We start from the raw sequence: 18,437 nt of genomic DNA, 5'->3' as shown, positions 1-18,437 counted from the left end.
TTATCCTGGAATTCAAGTCGTTCTTACATGATAAAATTTACATGATAACATTATATATCTGACTAAACAAATATTGAAAATGAATATGAAAAAAATTTGTGTTGTATTTTGTCATTTTTCTTGTGCATCAAATAGGTTATTGTTTATTCAATTTTGTTTCCGAATTTTCAGTGAAAAATAAAAGGTTGCTCAATTTTTTGTTCATCATTTTTTATATAAATTTGAATTTTTATTGTTAAAATTAGGTCATCACAATTTTATTATTATATTTTGTGCCATTTATCTATCAAATTAATTGTTTATCTAATCTAATTCAGTTTTTAATTTTGTTATTTGAGTCAATATTTAATTTTCTTATCAGTATAAAGTATAACAATATTCTAGTAGTTCAATTAATTTTTCAAATTAAATTAATTAATAATTTGTTTTGATTTAAATTTTTTTAGTTTTAATTTTGATATATTTTTAGTACAAATGTGTATACTATCGATTAATTTATAAAATTCTTAAATAGTTAATTTATAAACTTTCTTTTAAATATTTTATACAATATACACACATACCATCTCATTGTAAAATATTTTAAAATAAAATGTCTTTTAATTCTTTCCTTAAATATCGAAAGCTTGGTAATCAACATTAATTATAAATCAAATAATGGAATCATGATTGTCGAAGGCCGTCGAGGCAATACCGACATCCGAGGAGCCATGGTTGAAGTCAGCCGGATGACATATTGTCAATTTTATTAACCAAGCATGAGTGGATGGGACGAGTGACATAAATATGGAGCTGTTTACCGCACTACTAATTTACACGAGAAAAATGCCCATTCATTCATTTTGTAAAGGTGCACCTTCCATTTGAGATAAAATTCGAGTGGAAGAATTTGAGTTATTAGCCAGGTTCAAGAGATAACTAACATTTAATTTGAGTTACGATATTAATTTAGAGTTAAAATTAATCAGAAGTAGCACCCAACTACCGTCGTTAGCGGCCAAAAGTAATTGAAGATACTTATCAATAACCTATTTCTCGTACCCATGCAAGTAAAACTTTGATGTGGGAATTTGCATTAAATAATGATCACAAAGATACAAATGGCACTTTCACGTGGATGTGGATACGCTATATCCAAAGTTATGTAGCTAGCAATAAGCAGTATGGGGGGTTCAATAATTTATCTATGTTTCCAATTCTTGTAGTTTGTGTGTATATAGCCTAATCATACAAAATGTGGTTGGCCACCTATATAATCTGGACAGATATTCAATCAACGCCAAATTCGGCAATGGGGTTGGTCGCATTTATGTAAAGGTAAAGCCATCGGTGCGATGGTATAACTCATGCAAAACCTTATCCTATGGAGCAAAATGAAATTGGCTTTTTGGTCGGAAGTTGAGGCAGAAAACCTAATGTAGAGTTGTAGTGATGTATTCTTGTGGTGGCACATCAAAAGGCAAAGACAAAAATCCTCATAACTTCTCACATAAACAGAATAATGTAAACAAAAAATTATATCAAAGACAGTGAAAGAATGCCTTCATTATTGAATGTGATGTGACCTTCCTTCCCTCTTGCAATGGTCTTTCGCTTTTCTTTTCTTTTGATGGAACACTCACTGCCCAGTGTTTACTCTTCTCCAATGTGGTACTGCACCTACCAACCATGTGTTGTGAGAGAGAAAGAAACTTCAACAACACGTCGAATGTTAAGGAGTGATATTAATAGTCAATCATAGAAACAAATTATAATTTTTTTCACCTTTTTTTTCACAATTTGAAGGGGTGTAATGCATTTAAAGTGTCATTTTTCATACAACGACTTGACTCTGTGTAAAGCTTGTGCTCAGACGTGTTTAAAGGAATTCTGTTTTTATTTAGTCAATTATAGGAGTTTCTTTGATACGTAGGCATCAATCAACTTCTATATAATATTAATTAAATATAAAACAAAAAAAAATTGTTAATTGGGGTTTATATTCAATCTGAAGCCTTTTTTTATATTCCAATGTATACAATTAGAAATCTTTCTATATATAGAGGGAAATGATCTCATTGTTTGAGCAAAATTTCTAATGATTTCACGGATTCATATGAAAGTAAGACGTAAGATACTTCTCCACTCCAAGTCATGCACTTGCGTAGTAAATAATTATCCTATAGTAGATGTTTGAATTAAGTTTGCAGAATTTATTACATCAACTATTTAAAGATGAAATTTCAAACTAAATAATACTTTAATGACACAGTATATTGCTTCACCATAGGGTTCATCAAGATGAATTTGGATCCTCTCAAAATCCAAGATGATCCTTGGGAGGCTGCTCACCCTTTGACGGTTGACTTGAGCCAAAGTTCCACTAAAGAAATATGGATTCTATTTTATGTGGGAAAGGGATACATATCAAACGCTTGAACTTCAATGAGAAATTATATCGTTTAGTTGTTCAATTTGATTATTGCAAAATGAATCTAATTAATACTTCTATAACTAAATGGAAATGCACGTGAAAAACAAATCAAAACAATCCTTTCAAATGTTGCTTGGAGTTTTAATGATATGGTTGTTTTAAAGTTTGATAAAATTGATGTTAAACCATTGACTATAATTAAAATTATTTTTAATCATAAAAAACTATTAAAACATGTCACAAGGAATTGATTTTAGATACAACAATGACAGGCCCTAAGTAGATAACAATATAAAATAACTATTAGGCCATCAATTGATCAACTTTTTTTCTTTGTTCTTATGTGAGAATAAACAGATTTACAAATTATTGCCAGACAAGTTAAAAGAAGCCAAATAATTGAAGTTGTTTGGGTGGTTCGGTTCACTTCTTTTCATGCTATTGAGACGTGGAATATGTTTGCTCCTCCATGAAACTTTTTCTTAGAACAGAGGCGGAGGGATGAGATTGAGATAGGGGAGCCATGTTTGCCTTTCATTTACTAAAACTCTCTCTTCTTTTATATACACACAAACAATAAATCAAATAAAAATAGTATAATTAAATAGAAAATTAATATATAACTAAAATTTTAGATTAAATATAAATTTCTCTTTATTTATGATAGAGTTACTGAGATATATTAAACAAACAAGAGTCTTATTATGTTAGATAGGTATGAATAGAGAAGTTGACAACAAAATATATATATAATAACAAAAATCTTCACCCTAATAGTTTTAAGTCCTATTATATGCCCCAACAAGAGTGGTTAATGGAATAATTTCACTGTTTAAATATCTCAGATAATTAATATCATATATATTATTATATATAATACTATATAGTTTTCATGTATATACATCTAAAAATATTTCTTCAAAATCAAATGGGATGATAGAATATACATTTTCAAGTTTATTCGGGGTGGTTCATTTGTCAATATAAAGGTGATGTGTTATTCTGTCTGTTTTACTGTTTTCTCTTCTCTCATTCCCTTTGATGGTAGGGTATCCTCGTCTTGTTGACCTTTTGTCCTTCTAAACTTTGCAACCAAAATACAGAAAACAATACCTTTTGCGGTTTATAATTAAATTGAAACTTTAATTCACCTTAATTATATCCATCAACGTATATATTCAACAATATTTCACGTATAAAAAAATATATATTGACCATACTCCGAGAGTCTTCTTTTCTTTTTAATTAATTCCCCCTATACTTGCGCAATAACATAAAGGCAAATGAGTCAATGCTCCACATAATATTCAAAAGCATGTCACATGCTTTAGGACCAAAAGCTTGAACTTAAAATGGTTTCATGTTTAAAATTTATTACCATTCTTGGTCAATTATAGTCAGTCATGGGAATTTCTAGCCAGTTTAATCCTTATCAATCAACTTCATTTGCTTTGCTTATGAAGTTTCTCTTGAATTGACTATTATGCAAATTACGAAGCTTCTCACTCTAGCATGTATTGGATGGACGGAGAAATGTCTTTGTCCAATCTTATTCAACAAATTGTAATAGTTTCTTTTGGTAAGAATTTGTCACTCTTAAGTTTGATGCCTTTTTTCTGTGCAATATCTTGGGTTGTTTCTTGCAAATTTTATATTTGTTTGTTTGATATCAATGATTATATGCTTTTTACAAACTAGGATTAACACAACCCACAATATCATATTCATATGCCACGACACAAAATGTTCGTTTTATTATTTTCTGTTAATCTCTCGTTAGTAAACATCAATCAATTGCAGTGCGTTCCATTAATTGTAAAACAAGTTATTGCCTTCTTTATTTCTTGTGCTACAAAAGAGTGTGATGATCGACATGACTATAAAATTTTCTCTAACTATACCAAAACATAAAATGCTTAAAAATATTCATTGAATATCTCTAATAGGAACTAACTAAACTATAATTTTTTTTCATTAATATTCTCTCAAAGAATAACCCATAGTAATTTTATTTTTTCAATTTCATTTTCATGTTCTCCTTTTAGTTTAAATATATTTTTCTTTCAATTTTTATTTTACTAAGTTAATATTATCTTAATTCAAAAAATGAAACACGTGGGATATTTACTAGTTTATTTATCCAAACACAACTTCTCCTTAATCTATAAAATTTATTAAAAAAAAACATATTTATCTTTTTGCATGTCCCATGTCCCCTTGCCAGTAAACCGAAAAAATGAATCTTTGAATTTTGTGAATAAATCTTCTGTTGATGTTCTTAGACTTATCAACTCTGTCTATGTGTTTGATTTTACTAAAACATGTTTGTACCAAACAAAAAATAAACAATAAAATTCAAACCTAGAAAATCTAACAGAAAATTAAAGTTCTTAAATTTAATATGATTAAGACTTGGCAAACGAATTGGGAATCATGAAAAGGATCAATGTATTTTAGAAATAAAATACTGAGTTGCACCTTTATCATAACTAAAAGTTGAAAGAAAAATAATGAATACTTGGAATTGAAGGATCTAAATGCATAGATGAACTAACACAACTAATCTCTAAGAGCTAGCTCTGTGAAAATGAGAATGGTGTAACAACGACATCTCCATCTACCTCAAATAATTTTCATCCATGACATGAGCCACTTTTCATCACTCACGGGCTGCATGTCTTATGGCCCAGCCTGACAACGAATTACAATTGCCAGCTAGCAAATGCGATGGGAAATGTAAGTTAATTTGTTTTAGTAATATAATCACAATTTCTTCTATATATATTAAATAAAACATTAACTTTCACTGCAATATTTTTAATGATTCAGGCTGTATACAACTTTAATTTTCTTAAAAAAAATTTTATTGTGCAATGTCTGTTTGTTTTATCGTTTAATTAATCCAATTGATAGTGTAAAAATGACATAAAAAGGCAATCGTTGTTGAATTTTCTTCCACTAGTTCTAAAACATTGAAATTTAATTTACTCATCTCTAGTTTAAGAAACCGATAACATATTTTTTTTTATTAAATTAAAACCACTGATTATGATTTTTTCTCTCTTTTCATAAAACACATGAATTAGGATTTATCTTTTAAAAAAATAAAATATAATACTAATAATAAAAATTGTATGTTATATGAATATACATTATACATTGTATAAAAAATAAAACAGTAGTGTCCGTAAGGTATAATAATTAGAGCATCATGAAGGCTGGTATTCTGCTGCCATGTCTTTGCTATACGAAGAAAATGACGTGTGACTTACAAGTTACTTCTATTTAAAGGTTAAAAATTATTTTTACTTTTGTCTAATAGAGTTTTAATAAGATAAAGCAAAGGTCTTGTTATTCAATAACGTCTTAAAAATGCTACTTAAATAATTAATAAATCAAATTTTTTATTAAAAATTATGTTAGAAGTCATGATAAAAATTGATATTTTTTAAAAAAGATTACCTCTAATTTCTAACTAGCCAGTGTGATTAGCATTTGTGATAGAGCAGAGCTAAAATGAAATGCAACGTAAGACCATCTTTATTAGCTTAACGATTTACTTATCTAGGAATTAGAAAAGATTGGCATACAACAAAATTGAACAAAGATTGGTATTAAGAAACATTGAATCGAAGAACCATCATTGAACAGAATATATATATTCTGCAAAAACAAAAAGTTTCCATGAAAAAGTGCCCAAATTAAGGGTTGAACGAACATGTGTGAATGGACCATATATTCATTCAATGTATTTTAATATTGACGCTAACCAAAATATTTTTAAAAATACAATCTGAGCATGCTACAGCGTAAGTTTGCTACTCATTACTTTAAATACTTCAAAAACAAGTTCTAGAGTTGGTCCACAGAGCTTAGGAAGATTGGAAACTCACCTTGTTTCTAACACGACTAGTATATTTTATTTTACAATAAACATAAATATAATTTATTAATTAAAATTAAAATTTTATAAATTTGTACATAGTTATATATAATAAAATAATATGTAAAAAAAAAAGAATGAAATTGTGACGTATAAAAAAGTTTGACAAAAACAGTCATAAGGTAAAAAAGTTTTGAATTGTATTAATAGGAATGAGAATAGGCTTGACTGAGTTAAGCTAGAAGTTAAATGGGCCTGACATACTGTATAAAACTAGAACTTAAGCCTATGACATGATATAAGTCAAATTTTTAGGTTTGGTTTCACTTTTTTAGAAGCATGACTTGGTCTAATAGCCTACTTAATAATAAGGCTTTCAAATAATACTAATAATTTAAATTTAACGAACTAATAGGCCAATAAACTAATAACTAAAGGGTTAGAAAACTGAAAAGCCTATTATTAGTAAAATAGAAAGTATATAATAAGTAATTATATTTAAATACTATGTTTAGCAAAAAAAAAAAAAAAACATAAATAGCTTCACAAATATCATATCTCAAAATGATCATATTCAATAATTCCATAAAATTTTATACTTCAAATAATCTAAAGAGCAACGTGTCCATATTATGTAATCTCAAATATCAAACTAACAATTAGAATATTTATTACAAAAAAAAATAAAAATAAGACTATAACGTATAATCCAAAATACTTGCCTAGCTATTGAATAAGATTTCAAATCTTCAATGTGATCAATTTAAGTTGTTCATCCACCTTGAATACTATAATAATATAATTATAATTATTATATTATTAAAGTATAAATATTAAACTATGTTATACATTACATATTATATATATATTTTATTTTTTTCTGGAAAATTATATTTATATTAAATTATTACAAATAAATAAATGAATATAAATTATAAAATAATATAATTATTTAATTGGGTTGACCTAATAAATTTTAAAAACTTTTTTAAAGTTTAAGTTTGACCTCTTTATTTAAATAGATTTTTTTTTTAAATCTAAGCCTAGTCTTTTTAATAAATGAGTCGAGTCAAGTTAGACTTTAAATAGGCTAAGCCATAGACTAAGACGAGCAGTTCAACTTATTCTTATCCCTAATTATATATATATAAAACAAAAGTATTATAGTACACATTTAAATAACAGGAAATGATATCAGTGTGTAATTTTTAATACACATTATTAAAAAAACCAGGAAATGTTTCACACCCTTTAAATTCAACCACGGGCATTTAATTTAATTTGCCATATTTTAAAAGGTTAGGTATCATTGAAAAGTTTCAACTGTAGCCAGTAGCCTCTTTAAATTTCCAATTGCAGACACAAGCTAGTTAACTTCATCCAAGTATAACAAATGAAAACTATATGTTAAGGAATTAAAATAAAATACAAAATATAAAGTAATATAATTTCAATATTTAATTTTTTTTAATATTTATGATTTTATACTTCTGCTAAAGCTCTTTAAGAGTAGGTATGTGGCGGATATTGATTCTAAATTTTCAGAGTGAACAAAATAATACTTTAAAACGCCCAAATAATTACGAGAATGAGTGGAAAGAAAAGGAATCAGATAAGCCAAAGATCACACACCATCGTGTTCAAACAAACTGTTTCTATCAACACCTCTATGGAAAAGTGTAGTTTTCTTATATATATCTGTCCTCAATTCAAACCGAACCAATTCGAATCACCAAGAATTTCACTAAATAACTCTCCTCTGTACAACTGATTGCGATGCCCACTAAGATTGCAACTTCACTATAAATACAGACAGGATCCATCTACCTAGTGCTATAATTTTTCTCTTAAATATTCATTTAGTGTCTTATTTCATTGGTAAAAATGAGTATTTTCATAAAATAAAATAAAACAAACACTTTTATTATTTATTTGTTCAACTATATATTTGTTTACAAGGCATTTATCATATATATAAGTTATGATATTCATCCAATATCTTTCTACAATATTATTTCTCTCTCTCTCTCTGTCTCTCTTACATCAATAATCTTATCTTATATTTTTTTCTCCTCTGTTTTTATACTTTTATTTGAGATACAAAATGTATACAAATACATAACTTTTTACACTCACTTCACTCTCAACTTCCACCTCAAGGATATGCGCCGGGAGTGTCAGAACAAACATTTCCCAACAGGATTTAGTCTGTCTGTCGTGCAAAATGAACTACATGACATGTTCCTCATCCAACCATTCATATTATAATCACTTAATTTTATAATATTTTCACATTATAGAATATAAAACATTTTTACGATGAAGACTGTATACATTAAAAAGCAAAAGAAAAAAAGGTAAACTATCAAAATCCTATTAAATAGTAATATTTCTATAAAGATGGCAATCATTTTAGAAGGCGAATTATTAGTGAGAAAGTAGATTAATATTTATAAATAGTAGCAGTAGTTGTTATAACTTTCTGAATGACCTTCCATCCATCTCATCTAATAAGTAATAATAGTAGTAGTAGGTAAAACCCAGACCCCCTTTTGGCCTTTGTAGTCAACCATCACCAGCCCCTCCTTAACCAGTTTTTGACTTCAACCTTAATTAGCATCTCAATACAATACTACCAATATACGTTGCCATTAACTCAACCCAACCGCCACTCCACCACCCCAAAAGTTCAAATCAAATTAAAAAAATTAAATAATATTGAATTATTATTATTAATATATTAAATTATATAATTTTCAATAAAAATTTACCATACATTCAAATTTTATTACACACTCTTAAAGGCACAATATAAAAATTAAAAAACAAATGCAAAATGTGAAGACAAAGATGATATAATAAAGGCATGTAGCCGTGAGTAGAAATACGTACACTTTATACATAGCATAGTATGTGTTACTTTAACCATTTAGCACTCGAGTCCAGTGTGGCTCTAGTTTCCACAATGATATATAGCTTCTCCTTACATCAACTTCCTCACTTCCTTACGTAAATTCTGGTCGAAGCAACCCTCACCATAAACAAAAGAAGGTAGAAACAACCCTCTCACCTATCACACTCCATAAACAAAAAACCTTCTCATAACTGATATTTTCATCTTCATCTCTACGCTCACCCGCACACCATGTCAAACACAAACATGTTTCTCTTTCTTCTCTTTTTTCTCACACTCCTTTCGGCCATGATAACGCCATCAACCTCCGCCGTCGACTCCTTCATCTTCGGCGGTTGCTCACAACCCAAGTACACGCCGGGTTCCGCCTACGAGACCAGCGTCAACTCGCTCCTCACCTCGCTAGTCAACTCCGCCGGGTTCACCAACTACAACAACTTCACCATCCAGGCCACCGCCGCCTCCGACACCCTCTACGGCCTATTCCAGTGCCGGGGTGACCTCGACAACGACCAGTGCTCGCGCTGCGTGGCGCGTGCGGTCAGTCAACTCGGCACCCTCTGCTCCGTTTCCTGCGGTGGCGCGTTGCAGCTGGACGGCTGTTTCGTCAAGTACGATAATGCCACGTTCATAGGGGTGGAGGACAAGACGGAGGTGATCAAGAAATGTGGACCGTCGATTGGCTTGACTTCGGATTCGTTGACTCGAAGGGATGCTGTGCTGGCGTATTTGCAGACGCTTGATGGGACTTACAAGACGTTCAGGAGGAGTGGGTCTGGGGACTTTCAGGGTGTGGCGCAGTGCACTGGAGATTTGAGTCCCAGCGAGTGTCAGGATTGCCTTTCTGATGCCATCCAACGGTTGAGGACTGAGTGTGGACCCACCACTTGGGGGGAGATCTATTTGGCCAAGTGCTACGCGCGGTACTCCGAAGGTGGTACTCACTCGCGTGGCAGTTACGGTAAGCGCCTTCTTCTCCACCGTGCCCGCTCCTGCTTTCTTCCTCATTATGCCTCTTCGTTACGCTATTGCTATTTGCCTGTGCATTACTGAATAACAACTCCCTCAACTCTTTTTTCTTTTCTTTTATTGTGTCTTTAAATATATATTACAAATTATGTATGATCTTTAGTATATATATATATTTTTTCATACGTATCTCTAACAAATATTATTTTTTCTATTTTTAATAATTAATATGATAATAAATTTTGACTTTAAAAAAGATAGCTTTAAAACAATAAAATTAATTTTCTACATTTTTTAATACTTGTGATTTAATTTAAAAGATTTTATAAATAAAGTTGGAAGGAGTAATATTTTTTAAATTTAATTCGTGTTGGATGGTAATAATTAGGGGGAATTAGCTTTGAATTTTGCTTACAAGCTGTTCTTAGTAAGTTTTTCTTTTAATTAATTTTTTTGTGTTCTGTGTGTACTGTGTCAGCATTATTGTTTGGATGTAAGGCGTCTTTTGTTTGGTTCCTATATTTTACGAGTGCTGAATCGGAAATTTCCATTACTTATACATTTTATACGTCATTGATAAATATCCCTGTTAAAATTATGCGTGTCAATGATGAGTCGCACTTCACTGAGTTAACTTCGATTTACGTGAGCTAATTATTTATTCGAAATTTGATGATTATGGTTTATTCTTTCTTGATGATTTGTATCTGAATTTTCAATTTTCTATCTTGCTTCAAGGCCCCTTTTAGATTCTTTATTAAAAGTTATTCTTTTAGCTCAGCAAACGAGGAGAATAAATGATAATTGGAATAAAATGGGGACAAAGGAGATATGCAAAATTTTGGTTGATATATGATTTTGCTCCGTCAAGTGTTTATAGATTATCTTTGTGCTAGGGTAAATAAATATACAGACATTCGAGTAACATCTGTTTGACAATGAATGTGCTGCTTTGACTTGACGAAGAATCCTATGTATGAAAAGAACAATCACGATCCATGAAATGAAGAAATGATATTATCATTTGTCCTAATGCCTCAAAAGCATGAATATATTTCACAAAATACATCTTTGGTCGATGTGATAGTAAAGCTCTTATGGTAGACTTCTCGTTGAAGATAGCTCGGGATCCTCAAAAGCTGAAATAAATGTTATTTTAAATTTAAATTATTTCAATAAATTAAATACATAAAACCTTTAATCTGCTAACATGAATTCTCAAAACATTAGACATAATTGCAATCACGCAAATAGGAAAATTGCATGTCAAAATGCAGGGTATTAATATCCCGTGACAGAACTGAATTTCATCGTCTCTACTATTACAACACACAGTTTAAACATTGACAATTGACTTGAGATTTCTAATTTTGTAACTTAATTTGAACAATGCAGATGATAGCAATCACAATGATGATGAGATTGAGAAAACACTCGCCATACTAATTGGACTCATTGCCGGGGTTGCTCTAATCATAGTTTTCCTTTCCTTCTTGTCCAAGGTGTGCGAAAAGCACAAAGGTATGGTCTTTCTGGTACATATATATTATATATACACATCTATAACTACGTACCCCATTGAAACATTTAATTAAGGTGTCATTGTTACAATGCATTTCTTTTTCTGAATAATGCAGGTGGTAAATAAAGAATAATATGTGCATAGTACTGGGATTGAACTTTTGTCCATGCTTTTCTCTGGTAAATTACTTGTCTTGCGGTGGCTCTTTCGCTACTCCTAGTTTTTCAGTCTCAACTTTACCTTTTTTTTATCCAATCCATCTTATTCTTATCTTTGTAAGTTTCCTGCATAGTTCCCTTTACAAAGAATACCAGTGAAGGTATAGATAGAAAGATCTTACGGAAAAAGAAGTTCCACGAAACAAGTTACACAATGGGTTGCAATAAGGGGAAAAGGCTCAAAGATTCCACTCTATGACCATTTATTTACTTGCCTAGTGTCCACCAATGTGTACAAATAGTGACCACTAAAGTGAAAAGTGCAGCATGTTATGTAATAGCCTTTGATGGGTATGATTAGAGTTTTTGCTTACTTTTATATTAGATCACGATGAAGAACTTTACTTTCCGTCCGAAAAGTGAGATTATGAAAAGTTTGATAACATTTCTGTCAAATTGGTGTCTCAATTTTGTTATCATTTACGATTTATGACCTGGTTATTGGTCAATCGCTATATTTCTTTACCCTGTTTGGACAATTATAATTATACCAAATGCTACGTGCTCATGCAGGTGTTAATTAATGAATTCGGTTTTGACGAGAAATATAGCGATTTGGTATAATTATAATTTATAACACCTGCATGAGAAAGTACTTTGTTCCTGAAATTTCTATCAAGTTTAATTACGAAAGTAAACACTATTGAGTACCAGATCCTTCTCAAAATATATGTTTGACACTCAAAGCAAATTAAGAATATTGCAGTTATAAAAAATGTACATACTTAACAGCTTAATGACTTGGAGCAACTTACCAACTCATGTTTGACCAAGTGCTAGACACTGTAATTTTGACGAGAAATGTTTTTTTTTCTTATAAAAAGAGAAAACATGGAATATTAACGATGCCAAATATAATCTTGCAATGATTAAGTAAGTATCGTCATCACTCTATTATATTATGAAAAGAAAAGGGCCAACGTGCCATTAATTTAAGAGAAAGGGAGGATTAGATATTGGTAAAGTACTAATAATTATAGGACAATGGTTTTTGTAAGTAAACAATGTTCAAGAAATCCCTCCAGAATCTTCGTTCTTCCCACCTTTATCTATCCTCTCCATCATCAATTACTTTTTTTGTTCGCTTTTAATACTGTTAATTGTTTTTGTCCTAGTCTATGACGGTGTCTTGGCACCACTTAGCATCATTACTTTCTACTTATTTATTTTCAATAATCTTAATTGTTGAAACATTCTTTGTCTCTTTTTCGTTAAACAGAATATAGGACATACGATGCATACTTGATAATATAAATCCCTTTCGTGTTCGTAGTTCATTGTATACTCTTGCATTAACGAATTCTTAAGGAATTAGAAATGATGGCATTGAACAAAGATATATATAAAAGTAAAGATAAGTGTAAGCAAGCAGGATCATAAAAAAATGAACAGGAGGAAGATTATAGAATGATATTAACTGAAGGGACCAACCTTTGATAACTTTGTGCAGCCAAAGAAAATAATCTAGAACTTAATTAGTTCTGCATATATAGCTTGTTTTATATCTACTTTTATAAACTAGAATTATATTGCCAGTACGATTAAAAAATAAGTAAAAAATGTGAATAGGATTCACATTCGCAAAAAAAGATATGAATAAATTTAAAAATAAATAAAAACGTTCAAGCTTAAAGGAAAAGGAAAAGAAAACGATATATGGTCCATAGATTGTGTCCACAGATCTAAGCACGATCAAAGATTTATATATGGTTTTGTTTATAGGTTGAGTGAAGTAAAATTGACCAGTCGTTTGAAAAATGTGGGTGCATTAAGGTGAAAGTAACTTTAATATCTATCCACCTTCGTCCCCCATTTTTTTTTAACCAGTGGAAGTCATTTTCATGAACCTAGTGAATTCCCAAGCAAAGACAGCTAGTCATTAAGATTAAATATTTGGTATAGGAGGAATTGCTTTGTTGAATGTGTGAAGGGTTTAACCCTTCAGTGTTATTAATGGACAAATTTGAATTAAAAAAGTTAAGCTATGAACATTTTGAAGAAGATTGTTATTCCATGTAGAATTCAGCGTCACACTCATATTCTTGTCTTCTGCCTGCAAAAATTTCAATAAAACTACTAAAAATAAGTTTGAAAACAAATATAATAGTATAGTGGAAACCATAAAAAAGATTTCCTCACCCTAGTAAATTCAGTTTTCCTTACGCTGAAATTTTTATTAGTGTTTAAGACATTCGACGATTTATCATTAATATTAAAATATTTTTTGAATTAATTCCAGCCACAGTAGAAAATATATAATATTTATGAAAACATTTTCAACAAATTATATCTTATATTAAGAATAAAGACTTAAATTAATAAAAAAAATGTTAATTGTCTTTGAAAAACAAACAATATTTCATTATATAGCTCTCAAACATTGACTCTTTTTATTATATGAACTAAATTTAATGTCAATAAATATTACCTTTGCACAATATGTAAAATGGATATTATTAAATACTAAATTAATATAATAAATTTTCAAGTATCAAATTAACGTTGTTAAAATATTTCCATAAACAAACCTGAAAATTACTTTTCCTCTATCATGTGGTTTTCTTTTTAAAAAGGTGAAAACAAGCGTAAATTTTTAGGAAGTTAAAAAATAAGGTTCTAAAAGCTTGAACTGAAATCCCTCACTTTAATCAATTAGATCATAAATAAATAAAAAATTCTAGCTTAAATAATTTGATATTATATTATCGAACTGAATAGTAGTTAAAGTGTTTAATATAATCAATTAAACTAATCAATGATCAATAAGGGAAGAATGAAATAGACGAAGAAACTACCAAAAGTGACTCTACTATAATAGCTTTTATATACACTGAATGACGGAACAACTAGTTTTGGCTCGATATACCTTTTAAAAAGTTTAATGAGCAAAGGCGTGTAAAGCAACAGTAGCTTACCCTGATTCTTCGTTTTGCAAGATGGATCTATTGGAAAAGGTAAGATTCTACTTTCGACCAGTTGTTATCTTCTCTAAGCCGTGGAATGTGTAATGCAGGAAGCTTCTTTTGTTAGCTCCTTCTGGATAATGATAATTAATGGGGGTGAAAGGGAAGAAATGGGAATCCAGGATTAATTATTAATTCATTAAATTTCGTCTTCATCTCCAAAAAAAGGTTAAAATTTTAATAAGAGATAGATCACTCGTTTAAAAGGGTAAGCAGCATGGCAGATTAAGGTTATGATTGGATCAATCGAAACAAGTTGAGTAGATAGAGTTTTTTTTTTTTTTTCTTCAATTTCTTATTTCATTATAAAAACGTTGAAATCATAAAATACAAGTGTATTGGTTTTGGTCATAATCATAATGATGGATTAAAAAACCTTGGGAGTAAAAACAGTGAGGCGCATGCATGACTTGTTTGTAGGGATAGAAATCATGACCCACGACAACGATAAAAATTGATGGTTAGGTTAGGTCCCCATGAAAGTTCGACATTTGTCCTCGTTGCAATAAAAATAAAGCTTTGAAGGATTCTCCCCATATAATGAGCGGTTCTGAGGTTGCACATTTGTCTGCACTCGCTCCTTCTCGCCCACTCTAGACCTTAGTAACAGTTTTCGTAAATATGAAGACTATTTCTTAATTAATAGTTGGGGACTATTTTTCAGGCATGAAGATTATGGGCTTAAATTTTTGTCTTTTTTAATAGAGAGAAAACATTTAAGAGATGCAATTAATATCAACTGTGGCAAAATTCAAATGAAGTAACAATTTATTTGTTGATTTTTTATCCTATGTTTAAGGATATATGATAAAAATAATAATAAAATATTTTTTATAAGAAAATTATACACGTTATTGATTTGAACTCAAGCCTTAAATCTTATCATTCAAGTTTGAACTTGATTTGTCAACTCTAATTGCGGATTATTTTCACCCATCAAGTTTGAAGAAAAAGTAGAGCAACATGAGACGAATAAGAAAGGATATATTAATTCAGCCCATCTCTTTTTGCTAAGATAATCAACCCATATTTACATTACTATTTTCAATTCGGGCCATCTAACTTAACAGTAAGATAGGACCAGCCTACAGCATAGCCCAAATATTTATGAAACGGGCCTAACCGTTCAATTTGGGCTTAAGGGGTTAGTGTAAACCCAAAAATATAAAAACAGAGTTGTTACTTAGCCTAGGGAAGTGTGCGACGTGTGCAGCACGCGTCGGTTCAGCGTTACATGCAAATACCAAACGGTTCGCTATTAAAACCCTTCATTTCCGGGTCTTGAAAACAAGAGAGAGAATAGAAGAAGCACTCCTTGTCATCCAAGCAAAGAAGCATTCACTCACACCGCAAAAGGAGATCCGATGGCGCTTGAATGGGTTGTGCTAGGTTACGCCGCGGCCGCAGAGGCGATAATGGTGGTGCTGCTTACGATCCCAGGACTCGACGGTCTGCGGAAGGGTTTGATCGCTGTTACTCGGAACCTTCTGAAACCGTTCATGTCGGTGGTGCCATTTTGCCTGTTCCTTCTGATGGACATATATTGGAAATACGAGACCCGTCCAAGTTGTGAGGGAGATTCTTGCACTCCTTCCGAACACCTTCGCCACCAGAAATCCATCATGAAGAGCCAACGCAACGCTCTTCTCATCGCTGCCGCTCTTCTCTTCTACTGGCTCCTTTACTCCGTCACCAATCTCGTCGTCAGGATTGAACAGCTCAACCAGCGTCTCGAACGTATGAAGAGTCGCGATTGAGAAGTCAGAACTCTTACTTCTAGATAAGTCCTTCACTGGATAGCTTTCTGTTTTCGGATATATCAACTTTACTTTTTGTTGTTGCGCTAGGAAGGAACCATTTGTGTCCATTTGTTTTTTCCTTTTGTGTTTTTTTAATCGATGTTCGAATCATGAGGATTATTGAGTTCATTTAGTTTTATTGTTGAACTTATACAACTAGGGTTCCTTTTGGGGATTTTCTCAATATTGCGGTATTTGCGGTACGGGATCCAATTACATGTTTCTCATTAAAAGTCATATGAAATGCGCGTTTTACATTATATAATTGCTGCCTCCCCATTGTGCATTATGATTTGTTATTGCCGTAGATTCTCGTAGTAATGAGAGAATGTTCGTTTGTAAGCAAAATCAGTTGGATTCTGATGAAACCTGACATGATATTCAGAGAATTGTCAAATTTTGAAATTTATTTGTTGAATCAAAATCATTCAAGTTAAATTTTGATTGAATTAAGTTATTTATAAGGTCTTCAACCATCTTGATATAGAATTCTCTCTTTTCAATTATTGAGAGCTTTGAAATTAGGGAAAGGAATTCTAACATTGGATATGCTTTTGGAGATTGGATTGTCTTTGGTCTTGTTACATGGTTGTTCTTTGCCTATCTTTCCCTTATTTACCAAGTCAGATATATTCAAAGCATGAAGGTATGGCAACAAGAAGAATCTTGTTCTCTCAACTGCTTTGTCCTGTTAAATGTGATGCTAGCTGGTTTTTTGTGAAATAAACCAAGGAATTAGTTACAAACACTATTTACTCAACTGAGAAATGTAGATAATTTTATCTGAAAGAAATTTGCAACAAATTCATTTCATGTGAGAGTTCATGAAATCTGAATTTGATCAGATAACCTTGAATTGGACACTAAATTTATTTAAAAGTAATGTTTTGATTAATCCAAACGGGATTCTTTTTGAAAATAAATTAATCAAAACACATAAAATTGATTGCAAACTGCTCTTATACTAATTTTTTTAACTTGTGATTGTTGTCTGAACTTGCATCATTCGGGCTTGGGATCCAATGCTCCATTCTGTTGACTACTACTATGTCTATTTTCATGCACATGGTTTGCACAGAATCTACTATTTGATATACCTGGATTTGAAGGAAATTTCTTACAACATTGATGTCACCTAGTATAAGAGGCATGTACATATCTGTCATACTATCGAGATCTCTCATCAAATAGCCAACCAAAGAGACATTGCCAAGGTGCAGGACTAGTGAAACCAATCAAAGACTTTCTTGAATGTCATATAAATTGTGCTTCTTCGGAACCAGTTTTGCAGTTCTTTGGGACTGCAACTGCCAACGCCCTCTAATCAGTGTCTGCATTGTAACAACTAATAGGGATATGAGTTTCGTGCAACTCTCTTTCACCTAAAAATCAATCAACTTAAAGCACAATTGGAATTGAGGTGCGCCTCAAGTAGCCGACAATCACACATGCCTTATTGGGTAAGTTAAGTGGACAATCACACGTACCTTATTGGATAAGTTAAATATAAATGAATTACATCAGACTTGAGTTCAAATAATAAACTGAATGATTTTTATTTCTTATTCTCGGTTTAGGTTGTGCAATTACGTGCACATTGCATAATAATTAGCGCACTTATAATTCATGCTTGAAACGCAAGCTGCAAGATTATATGATTACACCTTTTTTTGGATTAAACTGTTATTTTGAATGATAAATTCTTACATGATTTTTAACGGAAGGATTCAAAATAACTATCAATAAGTACCTCAAC

At 31.0% G+C, this 18,437-nt stretch overlaps 2 protein-coding genes across 3 annotated transcripts; both read left to right on the top strand.

The window, feature by feature from the left end:
* The first annotated feature begins 9,274 nt into the window (after positions 1 to 9,274).
* On the top strand, positions 9,275 to 12,311 carry LOC113855240 (cysteine-rich repeat secretory protein 12). Of its 2 annotated transcripts, XR_003502840.1 has the most exons (4): positions 9,275 to 10,171; positions 11,575 to 11,700; positions 11,817 to 11,880; positions 11,994 to 12,311. XR_003502840.1 is itself a non-coding variant. In XM_027486793.1 (3 exons), the coding sequence occupies exons 1-3, from the start codon at positions 9,442 to 9,444 to the stop codon at positions 11,825 to 11,827; spliced, it is 867 nt and encodes a 288-aa protein (XP_027342594.1). In that variant the 5' UTR covers positions 9,275 to 9,441; the 3' UTR covers positions 11,828 to 12,310. The 2 variants fall into 2 exon arrangements, 1 of the variants encoding a protein (XP_027342594.1); XM_027486793.1 differs by having other exon boundaries at positions 11,817 to 12,310.
* Positions 12,312 to 15,177: 2,866 nt separating this feature from the next.
* LOC113855451 lies at positions 15,178 to 18,192 on the top strand. The gene has a single exon (XM_027487095.1). It carries the CDS (start codon positions 16,247 to 16,249, stop codon positions 16,637 to 16,639), a length of 393 nt encoding a protein of 130 aa, XP_027342896.1. The 5' UTR covers positions 15,178 to 16,246; the 3' UTR covers positions 16,640 to 18,192.
* Positions 18,193 to 18,437: the final 245 nt, after the last annotated feature.

The sequence above is a fragment of the Abrus precatorius genome, unplaced genomic scaffold (assembly GCF_003935025.1).
Source record: "Abrus precatorius isolate BTA unplaced genomic scaffold, Abrus_2018 Scaffold11, whole genome shotgun sequence".
NCBI lineage: Eukaryota > Viridiplantae > Streptophyta > Magnoliopsida > Fabales > Fabaceae > Abrus > Abrus precatorius.
This window is presented reverse-complemented; position numbering and strand designations above follow the sequence as displayed.

Coding starts and splice junctions, on each gene's coding strand:
- LOC113855451 (XM_027487095.1), top strand. CDS start 16,247: ATGGCGCTTGAATGGGTTGTGCTAGGTTACGCCGCGGCCGCAGAGGCG.
- LOC113855240 (XM_027486793.1), top strand. CDS start 9,442: ATGTCAAACACAAACATGTTTCTCTTTCTTCTCTTTTTTCTCACACTC. Junction 10,172..11,574: donor TCACTCGCGTGGCAGTTACG/GTAAGCGCCTTC, acceptor TGAACAATGCAG/ATGATAGCAATCACAATGAT.